Source organism: Alternaria metachromatica (assembly GCF_023757995.1).
Source record: "Alternaria metachromatica strain BMP 0045 chromosome Unknown scaffold_43, whole genome shotgun sequence".
In the NCBI taxonomy this organism is placed as follows: Eukaryota; Fungi; Ascomycota; class Dothideomycetes; order Pleosporales; family Pleosporaceae; genus Alternaria; species Alternaria metachromatica.
In genome coordinates this window covers 169937-197775 of record NW_026055534.1, presented here as the reverse complement: position 1 = coordinate 197775, position 27839 = coordinate 169937, and the positions used below count along the sequence as shown (strand labels likewise).

General features: G+C 52.5%; 7 protein-coding genes across 7 annotated transcripts; 3 read left to right on the top strand and 4 right to left on the bottom strand.

Moving 5' to 3' along the window:
* Positions 1 to 4119: 4119 nt before the first annotated feature.
* On the top strand, positions 4120 to 4596 carry J4E83_010308 (uncharacterized protein; the record flags this gene model as incomplete). The annotated part of the gene is given in 2 exon segments (XM_049337189.1): positions 4120 to 4123; positions 4139 to 4596. 2 exon segments carry the CDS (start codon positions 4120 to 4122, stop codon positions 4594 to 4596), a joined length of 462 nt encoding a protein of 153 aa, XP_049183737.1.
* Positions 4597 to 5332: 736 nt separating this feature from the next.
* Positions 5333 to 11219, bottom strand: J4E83_010307 (uncharacterized protein; the record flags this gene model as incomplete). Its single annotated transcript, XM_049337188.1, has 9 exons — positions 5333 to 6148; positions 6195 to 6539; positions 6586 to 7786; positions 7854 to 8043; positions 8813 to 10566; positions 10614 to 10846; positions 10907 to 10977; positions 11033 to 11120; positions 11172 to 11219. 9 exons carry the CDS (start codon positions 11217 to 11219, stop codon positions 5333 to 5335), a joined length of 4746 nt encoding a protein of 1581 aa, XP_049183736.1.
* Positions 11220 to 12643: 1424 nt separating this feature from the next.
* J4E83_010306 (uncharacterized protein) lies at positions 12644 to 13258 on the bottom strand (the record flags this gene model as incomplete). Its single annotated transcript, XM_049337187.1, has 1 exon — positions 12644 to 13258. The coding sequence occupies one exon, from the start codon at positions 13256 to 13258 to the stop codon at positions 12644 to 12646; it is 615 nt and encodes a 204-aa protein (XP_049183735.1).
* Positions 13259 to 19280: 6022 nt separating this feature from the next.
* Positions 19281 to 20506, top strand: J4E83_010305 (uncharacterized protein; the record flags this gene model as incomplete). The annotated part of the gene is made up of 2 exons (XM_049337186.1): positions 19281 to 19962; positions 20022 to 20506. 2 exons carry the CDS (start codon positions 19281 to 19283, stop codon positions 20504 to 20506), a joined length of 1167 nt encoding a protein of 388 aa, XP_049183734.1.
* A 499-nt stretch (positions 20507 to 21005) lies between these two features.
* J4E83_010304 (uncharacterized protein) lies at positions 21006 to 23170 on the top strand (the record flags this gene model as incomplete). The annotated part of the gene is made up of 4 exons (XM_049337185.1): positions 21006 to 21146; positions 21200 to 21307; positions 21359 to 21573; positions 21631 to 23170. 4 exons carry the CDS (start codon positions 21006 to 21008, stop codon positions 23168 to 23170), a joined length of 2004 nt encoding a protein of 667 aa, XP_049183733.1.
* A 152-nt stretch (positions 23171 to 23322) lies between these two features.
* Positions 23323 to 23987, bottom strand: J4E83_010303 (uncharacterized protein; the record flags this gene model as incomplete). The annotated part of the gene is made up of 2 exons (XM_049337184.1): positions 23323 to 23897; positions 23963 to 23987. The coding sequence occupies 2 exons, from the start codon at positions 23985 to 23987 to the stop codon at positions 23323 to 23325; spliced, it is 600 nt and encodes a 199-aa protein (XP_049183732.1).
* A 737-nt stretch (positions 23988 to 24724) lies between these two features.
* Positions 24725 to 27279, bottom strand: J4E83_010302 (uncharacterized protein; the record flags this gene model as incomplete). Its single annotated transcript, XM_049337183.1, has 2 exons — positions 24725 to 25998; positions 26049 to 27279. The coding sequence occupies 2 exons, from the start codon at positions 27277 to 27279 to the stop codon at positions 24725 to 24727; spliced, it is 2505 nt and encodes an 834-aa protein (XP_049183731.1).
* Between the last annotated feature and the right edge of the window lie 560 nt (positions 27280 to 27839).

Sequence of the window (27839 nt, the reverse complement as noted above, 5' to 3'; positions counted from 1 at the left end):
TTTACAAACCTGTTCGTTACGCACACCGTATGCCTTCCAGACCAGACTGCCATTCGGGTTACGCTGCGCACCGTAGCTCGCAATTCTGTGTTGTCTCAATGAGTGCTCCTTGCGCTCTCGATTCCATGCCGATATGAACACAGGTACTTTAGCATACTTCCCGGGTATATAATCAAGGGCGAGAGTAGTGTTATACTGTGAAGTGGTACATTCGAAACGTGGCCCTCTGAACTGCAGGTTGTACGTAGAGTTCTCTCCTGGATGGCCTGGGAGAGGAAAAATTTGGTTGTTGAACTTGATCGCATTTGCGACATACATCAACGGCGGCGCAGGTTGACTGCAAAATTAGATACGAATAGATGGTTGAAATGTTGAGCTTACAAATATGAAAAGAACTGAAAATTAGGCCCTGAAGTTTCTCCCGGAGCAGATGCCATTTGTCCGCTGGATATTGCCTTACCGGCTAAGGTAGGAAAGTTATCATCGCCCGCCAGGTCCAGATTTGGCGGAAGAGGTGGGTTCATAACAGACATATTGTGAAGTTCGGTGATTGCTTGAGCCTCGAATGCTACGGTTAGCGCTCCTGCAGGGTAAATCGTTGCGATACTAAGGCCCCAGGTTAACAGTGCCATGAGCCACAGCAAAGGCGCCTTGTATAACCCTTGGGGCTTTAGTAGTGCAAATATGTTCGTTCGAAGAATGAAGAGCATCTCGACTGTCGAAAGCGACATTGCCGGCCCGCGTAGGAGGTACCAGAGGTGTTGCGCAAAGCATGTGCCCACGCTAGCTGTCAGTGCAGCTTTGAAGATCGTGCTCAACAATATGGAAACTGCAGATACCTGGCGTTGTGTAAGAAGACTCGTGTCCACCGCCTTCTGGTCAAGCTGCGTCACGAGCACGTAGTGTCCTAGCGCAGCTAAGAGAGCTCGAAAGATGTCAATAGGGTTATCCGTATGCGGCAAGCGACACTGACCTGTAAGAAAAAATCCGAAGATTGTGCCCACAGTTTTCCAGAGTGCCGTCAAACTGTTCTCTCTGTTTGGTGAGGAGAGCTGCGCCTCATTCGGATTGTTCCAGAAGTGTGCTGGGCTGAAGGGCCTGTCAGGGCCTGTACCTTCATTCAACTGACCAGATTGGTCCTCAGACGTGCTTGCACGACTTGAAGACGTTTCGTGAAATCTGGTGAACATGCGTAGATCCCGGACGGAAGGTGGCCTGTCGGCAGGAGTTGCTGCGTCATCGACGTCGCTATGCTGCGATACAGGGCTATCACACACTGTTGGTGTTCCGGCCCTTTCTTCCATAGCGTCTGGTTTGTTGCCACGGAGAGAGTAAGAAAATGAAAGAGTAGAGATTTGAAAGGGTGTTTTTCGGCATGGTTATGGGTCTGCACAATGGTAGTGAAATCGGGGCTTAGACATTGCTACAAGATTGAAGATTTGCTGACTGCATTGACCCGCGAAGCAGGTACCCAATGCCATAGCGGTTCTCCAGCGTCTGGCTTGTCCGCTATCGATGGATCTATATTGCGCCACGATAAAAGTAGAGCTAAGTGGATGAAGACGTGGCTATTGGCCCCACGCGAGATGTTCCCCAAGGCTTGAGTGGCGCTAATGCATGTGAGCTGACATCTGTGGATCATGACTGGGTAGTCTACCCAGGTGCGCAAGGCTGATTTCTCGCCCCCACACCACTAGTCACCACCACACTGCAAAACCGAATTTTCGGATTACTTATCGAGATGCTCGATGCTCAAAATGATGTTCGTAGGCTTGAGCCGCTTGCCGCGCCAATGGGAATCGAGATGCTCGGGTGTTGCCGATTCCCACGTGTGGAGATTTTCTTCCCGGGCCAGGCTCAGGTTCTTGGGCGAAATGATGCGATAAAGGCGAGTAGAAGGGCCTTGAAAGACGAGAATGAGTCTGTGGACTGTGAGTGCATCCCCCAGATCGACGCGCATTGATGCCGGGCTCGCACTAAGAAGGATTAGCAGCTGTTGACGCAGTGTCGGCAGACCCACCTGGGCAGTCACGACACTGGTAAATCTGATGCTCTCCAAGCGCTCTACCACGTCAATAATGCGTCTATCAAAGTGTTTTAGACCGTACTCATCGACTATGCTGAGTCTCCTCTTTCCACTCATAGCCTGAGCCGCTCACGCGTAACAAGAAGTCTGACTTGACCGCCCTCATGCCCTCGCACGCCCCGAGCTGAACCGTCAACTCATCGATATGCCTCATGAGTCCGCCTCCGACGTTGACTTGATCAAGATAAGTCACCCCTTCTCCACGCATCACCCAGAACAGACCCTGTGGAAGTCTGACATCTTAGGAAGTCATGAACCTATTCACATCGCCGAAGTCACACTCTGTGACTGGACGCCAGAATGGGCAGTATAAAGAGCTTTGGAGATAATGGCAGAAGATAGACATCAAAGTACTCAATACACATCCTCTATCTCAAACCCTCAAATCGACATACCGAAGAGAGCTTCTCAAGTCTTATCCAACGACGAAAATCCAACTGCATTCCGAACGAACGCCGACCAACAGTCAACACGAGAACCAACGTCGCAATTCGAAACCATGCCACTAGTTTATCCTCGCTGCATATTTCGACTGGCAGGTTTATGCGTCCAAGACACAGATCAAGATGAAAAGGATGACACTGCACCGCCCTGTGACGAATGCAAAAGAACTATCCCTGAATACATGAGATTACAAATCGTAAAAGGAGATGAGGCTGAAACCATAAAAGCACAGCACTTGCAAACGCTGTACGCAGCTTCGAACACGCTGTGGAAAACAAACATTGCCGACACCAATGGCAAATACGCTTGTGTGACGCAACAGGAGCGGCTTCGATGCGTCGATGTCCCAGGAATGCCTGAACCAGCTGATCCAAGAACTGATCAAAGTTTCATCGGACAAATGGTGCCAATGAGGGTTAAAGTAAGATACCCACATAATTCCAGGCTCTTGTCATGTGATCGCGTTGATTCGCCGGACATGATATGCGAGGAGTGTAGGGGCGCGGTGGAAGCACACAACACACGAAAGAAAGAACTGCGAGCGCTTCTCGAACCCGTCGATCCGAATGATCCGGAAAAGAACTGGAAGTTGAAGAAGGAATACATCGACACCGAGGTCAACAAGTCGTCATCAAACACGTCCCAGTGAGCTGGCAGATGGAATCTCGAAGCTGGATGTAATGGGGGATGCAGCGGACAATGAGCCTTCTTTTATCTTTCTTTCCAGAATTAATCCGTGCAGGGCACGCCCATTTCATTACAACACTCATTTCCAGACTGTCAGAGGGCTAGGGGAGTCAATAGGGACGTTATCTAGAATGTATATTAGTATAGCATCCGTGCAGGACACGATGCATCTACCAACAATCATGTACACACAGTCATATGGCGGCATAGGTCGATGGTGATATTTCTAGTTGTGCATGTCAGTAGAACCGGCTTCCGTGCAGGTTTGGTGTAACCACACCACCAACAATCGCTCAAAGAACAGTCATACAATGCATCCTTGCCGTACCTCCCAATAAGAGACCTGGACAGCACATCACTGAATCAACAGATATTCAATTCCCGGTCCCCAATGCTGTTGATAAGCATCCCAGCCAACAAATTCTTTAAAAAATGCGATACCATGATCCATTGAACCCACCTTCCGCGATAAAGATACGGAATCAAAGTTCCCACTCAACAGTCAAGTCATGCCTTATCGCGTCGCCCCAGTCAGACCCTCTGGTAGTCAAAAGCTTCTAGAAGTCATGAGCAGAGTCACAACCACGAGCCACATCGTATGACTGGGTGCGAGTATAAAGTGCGCTGCGAACGATGGCAGATAATAGACATCAAAGTACTCAATACCTTATATCCTCTATCTCAAGTCTTCAGGTCGATATACTACAAACCAATCTTGGGGATTTACACGACCGTCAAAGTCAAGCCATATCCCGAACAAACAACTTCCAGCAGTCCGCCCAGAAACAAACACTGAACAAAACGAGACCATGCCAGCAATGGAGAGTATCGGCGTGGCCTGTGTCTTTAGAAAGAACCCATCGATATGTGTCCAAGATAATTCACCAGAGGACGATACCAATATGTGTTCATTCTGCATAGACACCCTGCCCCAGATACTAAGCGACGAGCTGGAGAGCAAGCGACGCCTAATTACCGATAACGCTAGATACGAGCAAATGCGCCAAATGATTGAAAGAAAGTGGAAGACGACAGCTCGCAACAACAACGGAAAGTTCTTCTGTGTGGCTAGACAGTCGCGCTTCCGCAACCCGAGCAACCCGAGTGGAAAGTTGCTCCTCGAAGGAGTCGCTAAGGCAAAGATTGAAGATAAGGCAGAGGTAATTAGGGAGGCGCCGGCAGGTGAGGTTCATACGGTGGACCATGTGAAACATGCAGAGTGTAAACCTGTAGATCAAGCAGAGAGGCTATGCCTAGATTGCAGCGTTACAGTACGGGTGTTCGGATCTCCTGAGTTGAAGAAGCTATTCAACAACGACATGGAGATGGAATTGACAGACAAGGTCATCAAGGATCTGAATGATCACCCATATCCTTGAATGACGAAGTCTTTCCAATAACTCGGGTGGCGGACTTCGGGAATTGACGTACTCGGGTAGTTGGATTCAACGGGCAATGGATTACGGTCTCTTATGTTGCTTATGCTCGTCCGTGCACAGCACGCTCACCTTCATTACGACACACTTTCCAAACAGTCATCGAGATAGCTCAAAGAGCCGAGTTCCCATTTTCCTATAATAGATGTTAGTATGTATGTAGATCCGTGCTGGTGTAACCGCACAACCAACAATCCTTCAAAGAACAGTCATATAATGCAACAAGGCCCTCGAATCACAGACCGCTTGGTAGACAGTGATGCAACAACAACTACCGCATCGTCCGACAAACATCCTGGAAAGTAGATCAGTATATTGACAGTCATACAATGCCTGGCCCCCAATGTGCTCCCAACAAGCACCCCAGTCCTCAAGTCACCACGCACACCACAACACCGTCAGGAAATGCGATACTTTCATTTGTCAGACCGCCCTCCTCGCTAAAGCTGCGGAAACAGAACTCTTTTTCAACAAACAGTCTAAAACGATGCGATGCGATTCGCTCAATCCACCTAAAACCCCACAGCAAGCATCAACCCATACCCAACCGTAATAATAACACAGAAAGTAATAATACTCGCCGGCACACCCCTCGTGAGGAAATGCTTAACAGCAAGATACCTCTGTCCAGTACGTTGATCTTCCATCATAATCGCAGCTGCATCACATTAGCACCCATTCACTTCCTAATCACACACCCAAGGAAGGAAAACTTACTCATATTAGGAAACCCACTAGTCGGCAGCCCCATCGCCCCACTAGCCATCAACACCGCGCCCATAACCAGCAGATTAGGATGCGGCTCCGGCATCTGCTGCCCGACCTGCTGGACAAGCGGGAGCACAATAAGCGCCGCAACGGTATGACTGATAAACGTAGCGACCACACCGATCAACGCGCAGAACACGACGAGAACGCCGTAGAGACTCATGCCCTCGACGCCGGCGGTGATGGACTCCGCGATCGTATGCAGCAGCCCCGATGAATTGACTGCTTTACCGAGGGACAAACCGCCGGCGGCGAGGATGATGATGGTCCAGAGGAAATTGTTGAAGTCCTCTTTAGTCAGGATACCGGTGCCGAAGAAGAGGACGATGGGGATGATGGCTACGACGCCCATGTCGCCGAAGATGGATTCAAGCTGATGGCTCACACACCACAGGACAATGGTAACGAGGGTGACGACGCTGATGAACCATTGCACGCCGGTGAACTTGTCCTTGAGGGGACGGATGGGCACGATGCTGGTGCCGCGGCCGGGTTGGAAGGTGATGAGGAGGAAGACCCAGATTAGTAAAATCGAGATGATGCAGACGGGAAGTGCGACGAAGAACCATACGCCCCAGGAGGGTTCTGGGTGCATGTTTTGCAGCGCGATTAGGTTCTGTGGCGAGGCGATGGGGGAGGCGGCGCCACCGATGTTGGAGGAGAGGGCGATGCCCATGAGGAGTGCTTTGGTCATGTCGGAATCGGCGGGGAGGTTGCGGAGGATGGGCTGGGACGTTAGTTTGGTCAGGTTTATCTGAGAAATATTGACGTACCTGGATGATGGAGAAGCAGAGCACTGGTGCGGCAACGTTGCTGATCCACATACTGGCGAACATGGCGACGAACATGTTGACTACAAGGACGGTTCTTGGCTTCGTTCCGGCCTTGCTGAGGACAAAGGTAGCCATCATCTTGGCGATGTTGTACTTTGATAGCGCAGCGGCAATTGTGAAACCACCGAGTAGCAGCATGATGACTGGCGTCCACATGGCGGAGAAGACGTAGGACGCCGCTGCCTTGGATTCCAGTCTTCGGTGAGGCTCCACGTCGCTTCGTACTACATTTAGTGTTACAGCGAGGAAAGGTACCAAAAGCGAGGTCACGAAGAGAGGTATAGCCTGTCGTGGTTAGCATAGAACTAGAGATTTCGAATACTCTGCATACCTCGGTGGCCCATAGTAAACTGACGAAAATCACCATTGCCAGACAGTTTTGCTGCTCAGGCGCCTCCATGATGGGCACCACAAGCAGCACGACGAAGACCGCTATGCAAGCAAGCAGAATCCAAAAGGTCCTGCTGACGAGCCATTGCGGGCACCGATATCTTCCAATCGGTGTATCCACCTCCTTCATGTCTGATTCGACCTCGTCTCCCTGCCGCCTGATCTTGCCGCCCGTCGTGTCGCGTCCGAGCAGTGTATGGCTAATACCGATATTGGCCGCTTGCGCTTTCCGTTCGATTCCAATCATCTCTCGCCAGACTGTGTTTCTCTCCCACACGACGTGTTCCCGCAGATGCAGTCTCAGCTCGCGCTTCGCCTCTACAATGTCGCCCTTGGTGCCAATCTGCGCGTACGCTTCTTCCATGCGCTCGAGGTTCCGCGTGAGCGTGTCCATGGTACTTTGCTGGAAGGGATATGCCGGGTAGACGTATTTGTTCAGGTATGTCTTTTTGAGTTTGCGGTCCATGATCTTGTCGTACTTCTTCAGCACCTTTTCGAAACCCGTCTTGTTTAGCTGGATGAAAGATCGCAGCTCGCACAGCAAAACGTAAACACTGACGGCCCGCTTCTTAAGCGACACGCCTTCGTCGTACAGCGCTGAGAAAGCCATGTCGTTGTAGTCCTCGAATGCGACGCTCGTCTTCCGTCTTGAGGACACGTGCGAGGCTGCCATGTCTTCGTCGGTGGTCCGTCTGCGTCGCCGTTGACCGTCTGGGCTCTTCTTACGCAGCTGTGCGGTCTCGTCGACGTCTTCGTCCGAATCGTCCTCGTCTCCATCTGCCTCTGCGCCGTGGTCTGTTGACCGTCCGCTGGCACCGCTCATTGCCCGCGGTCGGTTGAAGCCGATGGCCTTGAAGACGCTTCCACTGCGCATCTTCTTCCCTGGCGGCGCATTCTCGTTCTCCTCATTATACTCTTCCTGGTGGTACTCGAACAGCTCCTCGTCCTTGAGCAGGGCCTCCATCTCCTCGAAGATCTCATTCTCCTTGAGCTTGTAGAAGGACGTGACGCGTTCTAGTTCCGTGTCGAGAGTATTCGTGAAGACCTTGTCTGGATCATCGGCATCCCCGTTGAGGAGTGGTGAGGACTCGGCATCGGTATGCGCCTGCTTCTGGTTGAGCTGCGTCTCAAGGCTGTATATTCTGTATATAGTCTGTCAGCCCTGATCTTACTAATACTTCTTGCTTCCTTCTGAGACGCGCCACGTACTGCTTCTTGAGGTTGCTGTAGGCAATGTAGTGGTTGCTCCAGTCCGGCACTGCATTGAACTGCAGGCTGTGGGAGAACTTCATCTCGTCGGCCTCGCGAAGCTGCTCGAGCTTCTCCCGTCGCTTTTGTTCCCTCTTGGTCTCCCGCCGTGTCTCTTTTGGGGTAGGGTCGAGTGGTTGAAGCTCAAAGGCTTGGATGGGCGCAGCGTCACGGTAAGGGCTCAAGGCGTCCAGGGTGGAGGCTTGCGGGTTGTGGAGGGAGTGTTAGGCAGTCTCCAGCGAGAAGACGCTACGGCAGGCAGGCTAGAGGGCGTAGTCGCAGGCGGTCAGGTGGCGTGCAGCACGTGGAAATGCGGCATTGAGATGTGTGGGATTGGCGCGGAACCTTTCTCGGCGCTGGCCTGAAGATGTGGATGCGCTTTCGTCACCGCACACCAGGGCCGCGCCGGAACACATGGGCCCGCCATTGGCCCTCCGCCGCGCTCCCGCACCCACACCGACCACGCCCATACACTGTCTCGGAACACGCGACAGGTAGCGTCTTCGTGCACCGTCACGCGCCTAAACCCCACGTCCCATGGGATGCAGCTTCCATCTCGTCTTCAGTCAAGTTGAGTGGAACCTTTGCATGTCTTCGCGATGGCCCGCTCCTGGCCGCGGCTAGTCATTGCCTGCATCGCACCCATGCCGAAACCACTCGACCTGCATCATCGTTGCGCATAGGTCGCCCGCAATCCTCTGCGCCAATCACGCTTCAAAACGTGTGATGTCTGGTAGATCGTCTGTTGAGCCTCACTTTCAAGAAGACCATGTAGAAATGCGTATAGCGAACATTGCTTGAACTTTTATTCACTTTTGGGCTATATACAATCATTTGCCTGGTGTTACGTGAATAATATCATCGTTTAAACTGTAGAATGTTAGCAGTGTTCAGTCATCTTCAAGTACTATCAAACTTACACCTCAGGTCCCAGCCAATCTTGGGTCCTAGCTTGGGCAGCTCCTCCGCGACACTCTGCACGTCCTTGTCACCACGTCCAGAGACACAGATGACAATGTCCTGGTCCTTGTTCATTGTCTTGGCCAGCTCAATGGCACCAAAGACGGCATGCGAGGTCTCCAGCGCCGGGATGATACCCTCGAGCTGGGACATCAGACGGAAGCCGATGAAGGCCTCGGCATCGGTGCAGGCAATGAACTTGGCACGGTCGCTGTCCTTCCAGCTGGAAAGCTCTGGGCCAACACCGGGGTAGTCGAGACCAGCAGAGACCGAGTGAGTCTCGCTGATCTGTCCGTGCTGGTTCTGGATTACATAGGTACGCACGCCGTGAAGCACGCCCTTGGTTCCAGCGGAGAGTGTTGCACTGTGGCGGTCTGTGTCAATACCGTCACCACCAGCCTCAATACCGAGAAGCTTAACGGACATGTCTTTCGAGAAGGGGTAGAACATGCCCGCGGCATTGCTGCCACCACCAACGCAGGCAACTACAGCATCGGGAAGCTTGCCACGCTTGGCCTGCATCTGCTCCTTGGTCTCGTTTCCGATGATTGACTGGAAAGTACGGACAATCGTAGGGAAGGGGTGAGGACCGATGGCGGATCCGATGATGTAGTGTGTTGTGTCGAGGTGAACGACCCAAGCGCGCATGGCCTCGTTGACTGCATCGCGGAGGGTCTGCGCACCAGCCTCGACAGCAACGACCTGCGCACCGAGCAACTTGATGCGGAAGACGTTCAGAGCTTGACGTCTGACATCCTCGGCACCCATGTAGATGGTGCACTTCATGTTGAACTTGGCGCACACAGTGGCTGTTGCAACACCGTGCTGGCCAGCTCCAGTTTCGGCAATAATCTCAGTCTTTCCCAGTCTCCTGGCGATGAGTACCTGTCCGAGAGCGTTGTTGATCTTGTGACTTCCGGTGTGGTTCAGATCTTCTCTCTTCAACCAGATGTTGGCGCCTCCGGCGTGCTCGGTGAGGCGCTCGGCAAGATGCAGATGTCCTGGTCTGCCCATCCAGTCGTAGTAAGATCGGTACTCTTCCCAGAACTTGGGGTCTTCGATCGCTGTGTTGAAACCTTCCTCGAGCTCAGAAAGACAATCCATGAGAGATTCAGGCACATATTGCCCGCCAAACTCGCCGAATCGTGCGGGGAACTTGTGCTTCTCGTCAAATCCGTTCTGCTGGTTGGTTCCATTCGCGCCTTCCGTCTCGTCAGTGTTGAGCATCTCCAGTTGATCGGCAAGACCGGGGCCATCTGGTGTATCGGCATCTGTGATGACCTTGTCTACGTGGACGCCGGTGGGCTCCTTGGCCTCGTTCAATGTCTCAACGATGCCAACCTCACGGGTTGTCTCGCGGGTGCTCTTGCCGCAGATCTCGTCGCAGTACTTCTCAACTGCCTTTGCGCCCTCTCCTGCTGGAGCCTTGATCAACGTGTTGATAATCTGGGAACCGATAACGACACCCTCAGCTATCTTGCCTACGCTCAGGTAGTGGTCGCGTGTGCTGACACCGAAACCGACAGCCGCCGGAACATTGCCAGAGTATTTGTGGACGCGCTCGAGAAGCTGAGGAAGAGCAGCATTCATTGTTCCGCTTGCGCCGGTGACGCCCATGCGCGATACGACGTAGATGAAGGAATCGGCGATTTTGCAGAGGACGCGCATGCGGTGCTCGGAGGTAGCGGGTGCGATGAGGGGAACGTAGGAGAGACTGCCAGGTTAGTATTCGTCCCAAGCTCGTCTGGATGGTGTGCTTACCCGTAGCTGCGGCAGAAGTTCCTGAAGCGCAGAGCCTCCTCCGGTGGCAGGTCGACCATGATGAAGCCGTTGGCTCCGGCCTCCTTCGCATCCTGCAGCATCTTCTCCTCGCCGTAGCTGAGCAGCGGGTTGTAGTATCCCATGAGGAGGACTGGTGCCTTCAGACCCCGCTTCCTCGCGTCGCGGATCATCTGGAGAACATGGCCAATCGTAACGCCGTTCTTGAGGGCTTGCTATAGACACATGGTGTCAGGAAGAGTTTCCAAGGGGTGGTGGCGAGTAAGTCAACGTACAGTGTTGGCGGTCTGAATTGCTGGGCCGTCGGCAATGGGGTCGGTGAAGGGCATGCCGAGTTCAATGATATCTGAGCGTGTCAATTGACTGTCGTCGTCTCGTTTGCAGCAGCAATTGCTACGTACCAGCACCTCCGGCCTCCATGGCCATCATGATGTCTGGCGTCTCCTCTGCCGTGGGGAAACCTGCAGTCACATAGGTGACGAGGGCAGACTACACACATGTCAGCCTGGTGTGTCTCTTCCTGCTTATGCCAAATCATACCCTGCCCTCCTTCTTGCATTGCGCAAACGTCTTCTTAATGCCGTCCATGTTGCTGAATACCGAGTCGGGAAGTTGGAGTGTGTGACAATAGCACAAAGCCAGAAGCTGACTTCCTTATAGATGAAACAACTGTGAGTCACAGTATGGGCAGTCGTAGGGTGCGCGGAGATATCGGGGTCTGGTATGAGTCTTGTGTTCGCAATTTATTGAGGGCCGAAGGCGGCGTAATGCCCCTCCTCTCCGGCATTAGCGGCTCGATTGGGCAAGGCGCGCGAACATCATTCCTTCTAGAAGCAAGTCTTACCAAACTCCACACTTTTTTCAACTCATACACGTCATTGCGAGACTCTTTTGTACATTAGACTACCCAACCTCGTTTTGCTTAGATGGAAACCCAGTACACTCGCTACATGTGTAGATACAGCATACAATTGGGTCTCTAGCCGCCGCTTCGATCATTTGTGGCATCTGCAACCTTTCCGAAATTGGTTTTCATTCACCGTGCGGTCCTTCTCATTAAACCAAGCCCCATAGCCGCATAGCTTCGTGAAGTTCAGACAGTGATCACAGACGATGTCATCCTCTTCCGTGGGCTCTTCGCACCGGAATACACCAGGGACCTCTGAACCTTTCCCACTTTTCCAGGCTTCGACCACATCTGCCACCATCTCGCCATACTTGTCATCCGTGTAACGCTTCCGGCGGATCACACACGTGCGGGGCTTCTCGTTATGTTTGTCAATCCACTCGAAGAACTCGTCGAACTCCCGGTGTTCGTCTCTCCACGGACGTATTATAGCGGGATGGGTCCAGAGACAAGATCCGCACAGCCCTTCACCGGGGGTATCTGCGCGACATCCGGGTCTTTTTCCATACAACGGACACGATTCCGATGGGTAGTTTGCCATGTTTCGTGAGTGTGGGTGGTCTGGGCTAGGCTTTGTGATGGCTGCAGCTTCGCTACTGAGTTGGACGTTGGCTTGCAGGGAGCGAATAGAAGAAAGTATGAGAGGCTTTGCTATAGAGGCCCTTAAGAGAGAGAGAAATATCTGCCAAAGGTAAACGTTCTGGTGTTGATGGAAAGCAGAATTGGAGCGAGTTTTGTCACTACCAACATGATGTCTTGTATGACTGGGACTTGTGACTACTTGGAAGTACAGTCATACATCGCGGTGGCATTGCGCCTCGCACAGACGCAAAGGGTCGCCGTGAGTCTTTTCTGGAAGTGACCCTTACCAAAAGTCACTTCCTTCTCTTCCTCACGTACCTCACCGCTCCTTCGCACGGGACAGTCGTCGTTGTACGTGCAAGACATCGACAAACCATAATTCGAAACAAAGACTGCGGTTCCTGGTTCTTCACTATGTAGAGCACATCGTAGAGACATTGGCTTGGTTCATTGTCATGCTAGATCTATGATCACGAAACATGTGGATGAGGATGACACAGGCACAAGTCACCGCTGACCCAACTTATTCTTCGACTCGCCTCCCTCTCCCCTCCTTCATGGCAACACCTTTATCCTCCAGCGCAGGCTCCTTCTTGCCTTTGCCAATGAACTTTGGAAGCAAGTGTTTGCCATCTTCCGAAAACATATGCTTGACGGGATTCTGGCCTTGGAGATTAGACAGGCATTTGGCGCAGAGTTCCGCTTCGCCGTCCACGGGATCGCATACGACGTAGTCAGCAAGCACCAGGTCTTTATCTTCGTGCGATCTTTCTCCGTTCCTGTCACTCCTGATATCTTTAATAGTATCCACCCATTCGTTGCCTTTGTGGTCGGCCCTGAAGCGTTCCTGCCGGGAGACACACACATGTTTACCGGGTGGCACTCGTTCGAGCTGGACTTTGTACATGTTGAGATATATTTTCTCCCGCGACTTCTCCTCTATCAACTCCAGCATCAACTTTGATGGCAACTCCGGAGGTTGCAAGGCGATCTGCTCGAGGTTCCAATACATGATGATCGGGTGTGTGTCTTTGCAGTAGGAACATAGCTCGTCGCCACCTTGCTCTGAATCCCTTTGTACGCAGATTCCGAACTCATCGCCGCCGATCAAGCATTTTGGCTTTGTACTTGTCGACATCATGCAATAGATTCTTGTGCAACGGGCGTGAGAAGTCTTCCGTCTTCGAGGACTCGCGCTGCTATCGGGACCAAGGGCGTGAGGGAGATATGTGATGTAACTTTTGTCGGCTGCCCACTCCGCCAGCTTTTGTACTTGCGGCTCAGTCATAGCTGACTTGATCGGAACACTGACTGTGGCTGCTGTACGATGAGTAAAAATTCAGGTTGTCAAGGGGAGGCCAGGCCGGAGTGAGTGTCTCGTGGGTATGAATCAACACATAGAGCTGACTGTTGACAAAGATCACCATCTACCGAAAGCGTGGCGACGTCTGCGTCGAAGGTGTGCAAGAAACGTGATGATGGTACCCGATGAAGTGATCTGCTGAGGTTGCGTCGTCGAGAGTACCTCCACGATCACACACCATAGTTACGGGAGTCACTGATGGCACGCACCACCTCCAACAATATGACCCCTCCCTCCGTAAGACCATTGTGCTCCATTGCCACGCCTCCTAGTCTACCGCAGACATCTGAGTTGCCATACAATGACTGGAACATGAAATGATTACTATCGCTTCAAGATACGGTATCGCAAACTTGTACATGCTCAACTCAGAAAGCTTGAACTCCGAGGTAGTCGACAAGCCGACATCAAAGGTCCTCTTGCAGCCCACCAGACAGCCCACCCACCCGCTCTAAAAATACTCGAACACAAAGTAATTGCTGAAGACCCAAATCCGGAATAACGACTGCTCATAGGACCCGATGAGCATGTAGTCCAATCAGGACCGCTCGAAAAGACCGTTCGGAGAAAGTCGACACGCCTGATGAGTCTACCAACCTTTGTCGCATCAAACTGCCTCTCTAGTTCCCGCCGACGCTGCTTTTTCCTCGCCGCAAGATACCTTTTCAAGAGGTCAGTCAGCATCAAGACAGATTTTGAGTATCGACTAACCTGCGTTTGACAAGCATCCAGTCGCGCCACACCATCCAACCAAAGAGAAGCTTCTTCGTAAATCTATCAATAGACAATTTACTAGAAGCAGCTCGTGTGACTTCAATTCTCCCACAGACTACGTCTTCTTCGAATGCATGCTGTTGTCCGTGGATACTGAGTAGGTTCCAAATCAGCGTCGGGAATAGGTCATCCCAAAACATCATCTCGATCTCGGCAAGCTCGAGAGGAAGCACTGTCAATCCCCGCGCTATGTCATCGAGTTCTCCGTTGGGAAGGTTCGTATTCAGGAATAGAGCGGAGAGAGTACAGATGCAGGACTTTTCTGCACGAGTCAAGGTTGTGGGCATAGTGTGTGCGATGGTGTGTCGGCGAACACCTGCGAGAGAATCTTATTGGGAAGAAGAGATAAAGTGATGTGTGGGGAAATACGTATTATTATTCCTAGTAAAGATGGTAGCTTCATAGAGGGTCCATGGGTACCGCGGTTCGGGTTGGATTCATACATCTATACGCGAGCGACCCCTAGCACTCCGACCATTTCCTATACCAATACACTCTCAGATAAAAGACAGCGAAGAACTATCACTGTCACGATATACACAGCCAGCCACAGCCATACAGACGTCCCTTTCCCTACATCCCGACGCACTTTGTTCATATCGATTAGCAATAGAGTTGGCGTGCAAGCCTCCAGACCAGAAGTATGAACACCGATAGTCGACCGGTTTCTAGTCCCCTCTCGCGACAACGGTGGTTACCGAAAGTGCGAGGAGAAGGCCGTTCAGAAGGGATGTAAGGTATGCTACCGCAAAGCTGAACTCAGCCGCGACGTTTACTCCTATGCGTCTGCATCTGAGCGCTGCTACCAGCGGAGACAAAGTGCTTTTTGAGGTCCATCTTCGCGTTGCTATATCCCGCGAAGAATTGTCTTCTTTGTCTTGAAGTGCTGGTTTTGCGAAGCAACTGTAGCATCCAGTAAGTGAAACGGCTTGCGGCTCCCTTGCAGTGGCCCGTTTCTTGTGTGTCGGTGTTGTTTGTTGGCTTTTCCGATTCGGAGGAATGTGCTATGAGCACTAGTCGTGTCGTCTTATCAACCGCACCGTGAATACGATAAAGCTGTAAGGGGCGGCCTGCCTCTAGTTCCGTGCCAAACGTGAGCAGCAGAAGGAGTAGCCATAGGTGTGGTACTGTCGCATGTTCGGAGTACTCATTGTCGTTCGTTGGTGATAAGCTCGTGTGCCGACCCAGGGTGGTGATCGAAATCATCTGAGGTGTACGGAAAACGTATGGAGCGTACTCGACGAGATGATTGACTCAGATCGGTTCGTCGATAGCGCTGCAATCACACCCCATAGTTCCGGCGCAGTATGCCCCACTCCGTATCGAAGTACCGGCCAAACCCTCGAATCTCGCACATACGATTGAAACACTTCTGGCAAAGCTGATTCCTAAACCTCGTCCTGTCGCAGCGTCCATCTCTCCTTGGATCCTTTTCCCAGCTTGGGTCCGCCTCACCCTGCTGATTCCGCGGTCCAATCTTCCAGTTGCTGTCGACGGGCCGTCTTAGTCGTGGGTCCTCGAAGACACACGGAAAACCCACTCGGTCGCCATCGAATTCCGAAAGCCAAGGGCAGGCTTGCTCTCGTGCTTTGCGGTAGCATCGTGCACACAGCTGTCCGCGATGCCGAACTGTGCCGCAGAGGCGAGAATCTTGGGGGTTGAAGTCGTTGCGCCATGCTGAGAAGCGGAATTCTGGATCTTTGCAGGCGCAGAGATATGTCCAGCCTTTTCTGATGCGTTCGGAGCTGTCGCGCTCAAGCTGGTGCCTGTAGACATCGATGCGGTACCTCAGCAACGGCTTGTCTGGATGTGCTTCGGCCTGCTTGTACAGTGCGTCGAAGCTCATGTTCTTGCACCATGAACATATATCTGTGCCTTGTTCTTGTCCTCCTGGACGTGAGCCACAAGCGGTACCGAATGCACAGTGTGGCTTCGGCGGCGGTGCTAGCATGACAAGCAGGTCGTACAGTGGTACACCTTATCTGTTAGCGTGGCCGACAACCTAGCAGAGCGACTCACCAGGTCAGTTTCTGGTATGGCTTCAACTCGTTATTGTGTTGTAGCCTTCCACGTCATCGTCCGACTCCTCACTGCCCTCCTCCGAACCTGCCGACCTTGTCACCAGTTTGTCTGCTTCTTCATGGCATAGGCCCGTCGGCGTGAAGAACTGGGCGATTCTGATCTTTCGCAAACGCCTTCTCCAACACCTGGTACACGCAGTACCTTTCTTGCGGACAGAAGGGCAGTCCAGGCGAGTGCCGCGGAGGTTCAGGTCATGTAGTCGCCACCTGCAGTGCTGAAAATCCGGATCCTCAAAGGCGCAGAGATAGCGACCACGAGCTTCGATGTTGCGCTTCAGAATGTGCTTGCGCGCAGTTTCTTCGTTGATGAGTTGCAAGGCAACAGTGTTGGCGTCAGCCCAAACTCGCAATTGTTGTGGATCGTGTCGTTGAAGACAGTCCGCGCAAACCCGATTTGGGATGTAGATTTTCTTGCCGATGCCGAGACAATGAGATCTAGAGACGCACTCGACAATCGGTGGGGGTTTGAAAGTGGATTCAGAAGCTGAAGCCATAGACTGGTACCGAACGTCTAGTAGTCAGGGCTCCCACGCTCACTGGTTTGCGGTTAGCTCAACGTCCTTGCATGTCGGCTTCTGTGATAGGGCGCACCCGGTATGTGCTCCTATGACGTTGAGATTGACATTCTTGCTGGTCGTTGAACATGATGAAAAGACATCGACTGATTGACGCTTGCAAGCTCTGCGAGTTGCATTGACAGGTAATGGGGACGGTACTGGACGAAAGCGGGCTGTCGCCATCTCCGGTGACATGAGTTGCGACCAATGCAATCGAGTGCATGCTTTACCACACGGACGCTACGGGCTCAGTCATGGAAGCTTTTTGTGGCGTAGAATGTGTCCGATGTGTCGGTTCAACTGTTACTGGGCGGTGTGATGCGCTGATCATACTCGCTAGGCTACCGGCATGGTAACATGCCATGTGCCTGTGCCGATTGGGTACCACTCGTGTCCATCGTGTCAACAGTGGTGTTGCTGCGCTAACATGCAGCTATGATCACCATGAGGTATGAGACCCGACAAGCCGGACAGGCCAAAGCGGAAGCTAAGCCACCGGTTAGCTCGTAGATTTGTGTAGCTGAACCGGATCTTGTCTACCACTCGTCGGGAGACGATGGTACTCATCTCATTCGTCAGCTGTGAAGAAATCGCAGCAGCGTGGAATAGACGTTGCGTGTATTTTGGACCTCGAACGCTTGAAACCTGTCGTGATTCGACGATGCTGTGATAAAGTTTCGCTTCGAGCATTCTAAACATGAGGAGATCATCGTGCACGGCCATGAGGTCCTTGCTAATGACCCCGATGAAGCCCAAGACGCTGACTCGTTCCGGTTCATCCGCCTCTTGATGCAACATGCTTTGCATCGTGTTCGAGACGCAGTCACTTCAACATCTGCTTTAGTCTTTGCAAACACTGTGTAACCGCGTACTTGCATTGGATCGACCCAGAGTAGAACTCTATCGGATATGCAGTTGTGACGCAATCTGGATCGGCAGTTAAGAAAACGACCTGTATCTTCCGCGATCCAGCCTCATCTATGGAGGGTGATATTTGGCCGGTATGAGGTTTTCTGATCCGATACAACGGGTAAATGCGGTGTTTGGATGCCTTGGGCCTGAGGCGTAGGTGTCAGATGACATGTGGTCCTCCTGCTCGTCTGGATTTTGCCAATGCGATGACGAATCTCTCTCAGACTGCACCCATAACCGTAAGTAGCCGTGTGGTGCCCAAAGAACACTAGACGTATAAAGTCTGCCTGCCCTTGCAATGGTAGTATGCGCTGGACATGTGTGCAACACTGAGTTGAGCTTTCATATGCATAGACAGTCGTTCGACATGGCATCGGATTTGACCGCAACGTACGTCGGCGAATGCGCATTACGCGTGCAGTGGTCCCAGATCGAGTCATCTAGTGTTAATCTTTTGAGCGAAAGGGTGATGCACATCGATTCTTACAGCCGAGACAGGCCACATCTGGCGCACGACCAGCTTCATATGGAGTCAGTGGCTTGGTCACATGTCGTTCGCTCTGGGCGACCCGGGGCACGGGTAGGATATGATAGGGATCGAGACCCTGGCGTGCTCATCCGTTGATTCGTTACTGAAGGCCGTGGTGACTTTGATCAATAAACACCACTTTGCACCTCGCCAGAATCCGTCGTTGTGTTACGTGTAGCTGCGCGGTGTGGGAAGCAAGCACGCAGACATGCATGCTGCAACCTGCTGCACCCGCTCGACATTCTGTTGTATCAAAGCTTAGTGGCCACGGAGATCGCCGTCCATAGAGCTCTGCTCAAACCGCATTGCTGCCAGATGACTGAAGGGTCGAACGGTCATCGAAGTATAATTATTGTGGATATACTACTCCGGAGATTGGGTCGTGCCGCGAATGATCGTGCCAAAACCGACGTTCGGCATGATTCCGCGTGTTCCATATGGTTGGAAGCTATGAGGCGCTGTGCTGTAGTATTGTCGTCACATGTCGGCGAGGCTGGATCGCACGAATACACAGGGTGTACAATCCGTCCATCTGGGATCGTACGGGGCGAGCCCTGTTGTGGAAGCATCAGGCGTCGGCTACGACTCGGCGAGGCTGACCTCTCCAAGGTTGGCATGGACCCGCATCGCCTCAATCGAAGTGTGGCGGCTGGCGGCAGCGCGCGAAAGTAAAATTGGAAGCTTGCTGGGGTAGCTGTCGAAGGGCTGTTCTGTCTTTGTTTGCGCTGAAAAAACGAACATCTGAAACCTCTTCTCACTAGCGCCCTTTAGCCTCGCGATCACCGACGCGTCTACGGTGCACCGACCTCGGGACGCGTGCACATCATTGCACGCGTAGCCAGCTTGCCACACACTCACACTCCAACCGGAATTACACAATTGGCGACGTCACCTTGGCCACCGCAGGACATCATCATTCGTCTCAGCAAGCGCGAGGCTGGATCATGTGGTCTAGCTTCCTTTCCCGAGCGCGTCCTACCCCTGAGAGAACAACACCTGCAGTGCAGTGCACGGTCGACACGCCGGAAGATGTAGCTGCATCGGTGGAAGACAGACATGTCGATATGTCGGAGTTGCAGCCGACTATTGTTCTTGACGATAGCGGCGACGCCACCCTATTGGTCGGCACCGATTCAGCTGGTCTTCAGCCGGTCCAGGTATCTTCGACAGCCATGACCTTGGCGAGCCCGGTATGGAAAGCAATGTTCGAGCGACACCGGAAAGAAAACGGCGCCATTGAGGTGCCGCTCCGCGATGACGAAGTAGATGCGTTGTATATTGCACTTCGAATCGCTCATCTGCGCTTCCATGAGATACCAAGGAAAGACGGCCTTACAATTGATGCCCTACTCGAGCTCGCTGTCGTGTGCGCCAGATACGACATTGTCAAGCTTGTTCGGCCGTTCCTGGATCTCTACGGATGGGCGCAATGCCACTATCCCGATACGGACTCCGGAGAACGATGCGATCCCGGCTGGTTCTATGTAGCCTGGACTTTTGGCTACAAAGACAGCTTTCAGCGTCTCACCCGGTTTACAGTGAAGAAGATTGGGCTAGATGACGACGGGAATGCTATCATGGACGATGGCCAAAAGCTTCCAAAGTATATGCCTCCAGGGCTTCTGGGTATGAAAACCTCAATCCCAATCGAATCGATCGTGCAGATATGCTGACCAACCTTCAAGAGCGCATGTTGCAAATCAGGGAAGCTACACTTTCGGCTATGCTGGATGTTCTCTACGACATCCTAGACGATATCATACACGTGTATGTCTGTCAAGTCGATGAATCATGGGAGCCCAAGTGTCGAGCCATGGTTTTAGGCTCCTTCATCTCTTTCCTCTTGGAGAATGATCTCTACCCAGTACGACGGAGAGCTTCCGAAACTCCCTTCAGCATCCAAAAGCTTTACGATCTCGCGCACTCTGCCCAGATTTTGACTTTCGAATCACATGACTATACAGGTATGGCAGCACATATCCGGCGGTCTAGTTGGGATCCTGCAAACGTTACGGCGGAGACTTTCAAAAACAATGGCGGCCTTACTCTGCACAAGAAGTGTTTTGGGGCCTTTCATCTCCGATCAAAGCTGAAGACTATTTACTCAGACATAGGCTCAGCCGTGCTCCAATCTCACATTGAGCATATGGATAAGCAGGCTCTGAAGTAACTTTCTTAGCTCCGACGGCCCGATGAACGAGTAAACGCGGGAAGCCATACTTCGGGTGATGAAACGCGACGGTTCTCACGCGGAAGATGCCGGAAAATACACTACAGTGTTGAGAACCGGAGTTACTGTTTACGTCTCGTAGTCGAATTGAACAATGACCGGTTGTTGCGATATTCCGTCGCTACAGCACGATGACGAGGCTCGGCTCGCACTACCGCGCGCAACAACAACACCCCGCTCACGACGAGACTTGGTACTTGGCAACCACCTCTTCCACCTTCCCGATGTAGTCAACCAAAGTTAACGCTCCCACTTTGAATGTACTCCAAGCCATCGCCAAGGCGGTATCGCACAACAATGCCTGATTGTAAAGCCGATAACACGGCTTGCGAGGATGAACACATGCTTGGAAGCCATTGGCATCGATGGTACCGTTGGGCACATACATAAACCTTGATAGACTTCGGATTCCTTGAGCCTCAAGATTGACAGCCTCGCAATGCCTCCTACCATTCGTTCCGCAGCCGTCGCGTTGCTGGTTTCCGCCGCGCCCGGCTTGGCTCAGTTCCCAGCGGAGCCCGCGGGTCTCAAAGTTTTAGAATCGCGCTTTGGAGATGGTGTGAAAATCACCTTCAAAGAGGTTCGTGCGATTTAGCAACCAGCAATGCTTCTTATCTAATATGTACATGTTAGAACTCGCTTTGCGAAACCACCCCCGGTGTTAAATCCTACTCCGGCCACGTCTATCTGCCTCCGGGAACCGCGGACTTGGGTCAAGGACAGGATTATCCGATCAACACCGTGAGTGCAGGTCCAAAGCATACATAGCTCTCACTTACCAATGCAAACTAGTTCTTTTGGTTTTTTGAAGCTCGTGAGGATCCGACGAATGCGCCGCTCACCATCTGGCTGAATGGTGGACCGGGTTCTTCATCCATGTATGGTATTCTCGAAGAGAATGGACCATGTTATGCGAACCCGGATTCCAACTCCACGCGACCCGCGGAATGGAGTTGGAACAGAGCCTCAAACATGCTCTATCTTGACCAGCCGGTACAAGTTGGCTTGTAAGTACTATATCTGCTCCCGAGCTCGACGACTTGTTTGTTGACTCCTGCTCCCAGCTCCTATGATACCCTGCAGAACATCACTCGCGACCTTGTTACCGGCGAGGTCACGCTGCTCAACGAGACTTCAACCGTGCCTGAGCAGAACACCACTTTGCTCACCGGAACATTCCCCAGTCGCGAGCCCAATAACACCGCTTTTGGAAGTGTGAACGGAGCCGTAGCAGCGTGGGAGTTTGCACAGGCTTGGTTCCAGGAATTTCCCCACTACCTTCCGAACGACACCCGTATCAGTCTTGCAGCTCAGTCGTATGGCGGACGATACGGCCCCGCTATGATGTCCTTCTGGGAAGAGCAGAACCAGCGCATTGAGAATGGTACTCTTGGCGAAGAGGGTTACATTATGCACCTTGATACCCTACTTCTCATCTCCGGATGTGTTGATCGCTACGTGCAGTACCCTTACTACCCTCAGCAAGCATTCCGTCAAAACGGCTACGGTATCGAAGCTGTCAACGAGACAACATACAATGCCATGGTTGAAGCAGTACCAGAATGTCTCGAGCGTATCCAGAACTGTCGCGATGCCGCTAGACAAGACGATCCCGAGAACCTGGGTATCGATGCCGGTGTAAACGAAATTTGCGAAGACGCAGAATCGTTTTGTCGCGCGGAAATCGTCAGCCCGTACAACCAGTATGCAGGACGAGACTACTACGATATTTCGACACCGTCACCACCTCCATTCCCACCGCCATTCCATGAAGGCTACTTGAATCGCGAATGGGTACAAGCTGAACTCGGCGTGCCGCTCAACTGGACAGGCAGCTCACCTCAGGCCTCGTCCGCATACCGCGACATTGGTGACTACCCGCGTGACAACTGGCTAGACGATCTTGGCTTCCTGCTCGACAACGGCATCAAAGTCTCGCTCGTTTACGGAGATCTAGACTTTGCCTGCCCCTGGGCTGGCGGTGATGCTGTCGCCAAGGCAATCAACTGGACTGGTTCAGCTGGGTATGCCTCCGCACAATACGCCGAGATCCAGACCAACGACTCCTACGTCGGTGGTCTGGTCCGTCAATACGGTAACTTGAGCTACATCCGCACGTACCAAGCCGGTCACGCGATTCCAGCATACCAGCCCGAAACCGCTTTCAAGATCTTCACGCGCGCGCTCTTCAATCTCGACATTGCTACTGGTACCGAATCAACATCTGGAACGGATGAGAGCAGCACATACATGAGCACTGGTCGCCCCGACCCTGATGTGCAATTCGACGCTTTCACCAGCGACAGGCTGACATACTGCTACACCTGGGATCTCAGCTCTTGCACCGAGGAGTACGTTGATGCGGTTCTGGATGGCTCGGCAGAGATTTGCCAGTACCTTGTTGTCGATGCGAATACTACTGCGCTGTTCCCGGAGGTCATTGCAAAGTGCCGTGCAGAGAGTGGTGGAAATGGTACGATGCCTGGTGGGCACAGTAACAACACGCTGCCCGAGTTCGAAGGTGCTGCTGCGAGCGTAAGAGGAAATGCGTGGGCCGTCTGGTCAACACTCGTCATGATGGGTGTGGTGAGCTTCATGCTCTAAGTGGGCGAGACAGATATTAGAAATGGTTGGGTGCTGAAACTGTCCGATATCGTCTCCGCAATACAACGATACATCACGACCACATCCAAAGGAATACACATAACATGACTTGATATCCATTACCTCAACTCGCATCTCCTCAGTCTCCCAAACTAATTATCAAGGTTAACACCAAACTTCTTAGCCTGCTCCCTCTGCACCTTATCCCCCAAATGCGCCTCCACACCCTCCGCATCCCCCTTACCCCCCTTCCCACTTCCACTTCCACTTCCACTCTTCTCATCCTGTCCACCCTTCTTGCCGTCCTTGCTCCTGTCCCCACTCTCCAAACTCGTCGCGCCATGCAACTCCTCCACATCAGCATGCCCCCCATTCTTCCTCACAACCTCATCCCCCGCGCCCTTACTCTTCCCCACAGCATCAGCCACACGCTGCGCCCTCGCATCCATCTCCTGTCCCTTGCTCGACGACGTCGAGATATCCACTTCGTCTCTATCTAGCTTTGTGAACTTTTGGTCCAGCTGCGAGCGCTCGGGCGAGGTGGCGCTGTGGTGCGGTTCTGTGCGCTTCTTCGAGGATGAGGTGTCTTTCTTGGGTGGGAGCGGGTCTTGGGCGGAGGAGTCCTCTTCTTCGTCGAGAGGGTCCTTTTTGGGCTCGTTGACGCCGAATTCTTCGGCGTTGTCGGCGATGGGGGCTGCGGCGCCGCCGGCGCCCATTCCGGGGAGGGCTGGGGTGGGGTGTTAGTTATCTGAGATGGACGGGTTTGGGAAAGTTTGATGGGGTTCTTCTTACCGTCTCCTGCTTCAACTTCGGGCATGGGGGCTACGTGCTTGGTGTGTTGGAGGGTTTTCTGTTGGTCACGTGTTAGTCGCTGTTCAGTCTTCTGTCCATTGGAAGACGTACATCACCAGAAGCTCCATGAAGCAGCTCTTGACCCTCAATTGGGCCATTGTCGCTAGATCCGTCTCCGTTGCGAGGCATAATGTTCAATTCGTAGATTCGAAAGAAAGGTTAAGTGGTATGGTGGTTCAGAATACTGCAAAGCTGTGTAGCAAAAATGATTCAATACCCCAGCTTCAACACGACACCTTCATATACCAGCTACTAGGTACTTGGAAGTTGGCAACCCCAAGTTCTAGGTCTCCGGTTCAAAGACGTCATAGCTTTTGTTTATTGTTCGTTGCAATGCACTAGGCGGTCCACTAGGCGGTGACCGGAGAGCGTCCGGCATAGATATAGTGGACTTGCTGCTTTTTATGCACAGCAAGCCTCTCAGGCACCGCACCAGATTGAGTGTAGTCCGAATTCCCCCACATTTGGTGTCATCGTACCTGGGGCCTGTTCTGGTTTTGGCGCTCGAGCCCGGGGCGACTTTCCACGAGTAATATTGGCGGTGTGGGCTGGGAGCGCGTGTAACAACGACTGCGGTATGGTGCCAGAACGTGAGGTGTACAAATCGAGTATATTATCGTGTCAGCTAAGGGTATAATACAAATTAATGGTGTCGCGTAAACATCGTCGTCGTCCTTCCTTCGTTACAACAAATGAAACCCCCTAATAAACAACCTTGTGATCCCAAAGAGGCGCCTGCCTCACGCTGTTGTCATCCCATTCGACCTTGCCCTTCTCGTTCATTATTGCGCCCTCATCCGTGACCTCGACACCATAGCTTCCAAGGCTCTCTGTCAGCTCCGCAACCTCGTTCTTGCTAACGCCAGCTTGATCTCTCGCGAGCCAGATGACTTCTTCGCGTTGCGCCAAAGCGGGGTGTAGGTAGGCTTCGAGAACGTCTTGCTGGGTGTAGGCTGGTACAGGATGGCGGAAGCGTGTGATCAAAGAGGAGGATATCTCGCTGACGGAGAGTGTATGCGGGGAGAACGCCTTCTTGAGTAGGGATCGCTGTGGTGGGGCGTTCGATGGAGGAGCCATGCCAGCGCCTTGCTCACCGGCGTACTGGCGGCTTTCCTCTCTGTAGCCAGAGACAAGAGCTTGCTCAGATCGCCTGCTGTCCTCGCGCGAGCGTTTGACGTTGTTGTATCCAGGGTGCATACCATTGCCTTCGGAATGTCTTTCAGCGTCGTTGTGCTGTTGGGGATGGTTCGAGTCATCGAGCAAGTTCATCTGCTTGATCTTGCGCTTCATCATGACGTGGAAGATGATGGTTGCTACGATCAGCACTATCTGGAGCACCGTAGGACCAGCAGATGTAACACTGTTGCCGATACCGATACCGAAGAGACCCAAAAGACAGAGCTCGCCAAGGTAGACACCTACCATGAGCTGCTCGAGCGCGCGAGCATAGAAGCCACCCTTGGTGTCAACGTGGGTGTCGTGGACGTAGATCATGTTGTAACGGTAGGCCAGGTAGATGAAACCGATACCGAGTGTCGCAAAGCCCAAAACGAGTGGTGCGATACAAGCGTACGAGATCGCGATGACACCCAAGTTAGTCCACTTCGGGTACTCTGCTCCCCAAGATGGCTCCGTAAATGACACATAGCGCATGTACTTCTTTCTCGGGGTCTTTGCAAACTTGCTTAGAATGAACACGCCCACCAGTCCCATCAGGTTGAAAAGGTACCTTGCAGCGTTGGCAAGTCCATACAGAATGAAGTACGAGATGTAGAAGTTGGAAGCTTTGGGAAGATTCTTCGACAATAGTGAGACAGCCGATGCCGGATTGCTGACGATTTGACTGGCGACGGCGGTGGCGCTGGAGGTGAAAGTCGTGATCAGGAAGACTTGAATGACTTGGAATGCAAAGTACCAGGTTTGGGTCTGCTGCTCGACTTCGGACAGAGTTACTGCTCCTGCAAGTTTGGCGACGACTAAAATTTGTCAGTATGCATTGGGGGTAAGGAGCTTAAGGATGACTTACAGCGGCAGATAATAGGCACCAACGCCATCAGTACAGCGAGAAGAATGGTAGGCAAGAGTCCAGTGACTACACCAAGAATAGGCCCAGGAATGGAGTCAATCCATGCCAAGAACGGCACGTTCTCTGTGAGATAGTTGACGTTGCTGATGATACCAACAATCGCAACAGGAATGGCCCAGAACATTATCAGAAGCGCAATGAAGATATTCGCAAGGATATGACGGAGTTTTCTGTTCTTGGAGCCCATGCCGAGGTTCTTCCAGACGATCTCATCAGGTAAGACACCCATCTGGCGGGATTCAAAGCTTGCTGGTCTGCGATGTTGGTGTTCGTTGAAAGCGGCTTCGGCGGCGGCCATCGTGTCAAATTCGATGAAGACAGCACTGGCTAGCTTCTCCCTCCCAGCGAGATGGGACTGTTGAGCCGATTGGATTTTGGGTAGCAGCTCCTTGATCTGGTTGCGGTAGTAGCCAATGGAGTCGACCTTGTGTCCAATGAGGGGCTTCAGCTTGTGCGTCGGTCGCAATGCCTTGTCGTAGGTTGCGTTCTTCTCGCTGCCCTTCTTCTGCTGCTGCTTGGTGACAGCTGCCATGAACTTGATCTCGCTGGCCTCCAGCTTGGGTACATTCTCTTCGAGTTCTTCAACGTCATCTTCTAGGTCCTTGACGTCAGGTACCAACCAGATCTGGGCCACTTGTGGAAACGCGGTGTGTAAACTCTCGAGCGATAGATCCTTCTCCGGTACGTCGGTGAAGAGAACTGTTCGTTGCGAGATGCGACTAGCATTCCAGGTGGACAACAGGTAGGCCTTTCGGACCTTGACAAGGTATAGCATCTCCCTTCCGATTAGGAACAAGACCCAGCCGAAGAAGACCCAGGCCATGAGCGCATGGGCAAAGTAGCGAACGTCGTTTTCGACATTAGAAAAGCTGATGATATCTAGGCCGGATTCACCACCTCCGCCAGTGGCATTGACAGGGAATAGCACTGGCCAAGTGATGATAGCACCGACAAAAGCCATGAGTGTGAGCACCTTGAGGAAGCGCATGTAGAGGTAGGCATCGAGGGAGTGGTGGTTGAGGACGTAGTCATCACTGATATGCATGAACTTCTTGATCCAGCCGAATTTGCTCGAACCCGCCGATGGAGTCTTCTCACTGTGTTCTTCGTCAGTCTCGATGGAAGATGTGGAGGCAGATATGTGATGAAACGTACTCTTCGAAAAGCGCATCGTGGAAAGTTCGTGGTGCGTATAAACGCCTCTGTTTTGCTCGCAATAGCAAGAAAGCACCCACGAGGATTCCAGAGACCACTATACATGGTACGAGCGTTGAGTACAAAGCAGACACTGACGAAGAGCTGCTGCGGTGGCTGCCCGATCGCGAAGACGCGCTGGGTGAAGACATGGTGCGCGACGTCGAGGATGTGAATGAGGCCACGAAACGAGGGTGTCGTTTTCAGTGTGTGGTTTTAGCAGGTCGAGCTGCCTTTGATGTATCGGCCCTGGTTACACCTTCCATAACGGCGCTTGCATCATAGCACCCAGACTCTGGCGTTTCCCCATAAACATTCAATGTCATAGTACATGGTCGGCACACGCGTTCCGACTAGTCGCATGCTCTACCAAACAAGATGAACCAGGGGCAAGTCGCGCGAGGCCGGAGGCTGGAACGCAGGTTGGTTAGAGGCTGGAGGATGATCTAGCCTACCGGTTACGTCGATCCAAGACGATAGCGCGCATGCTGTAAAGCTTGGGAGGCGTGAACGTCGAAGGCGCACGCGGGGGCGAGC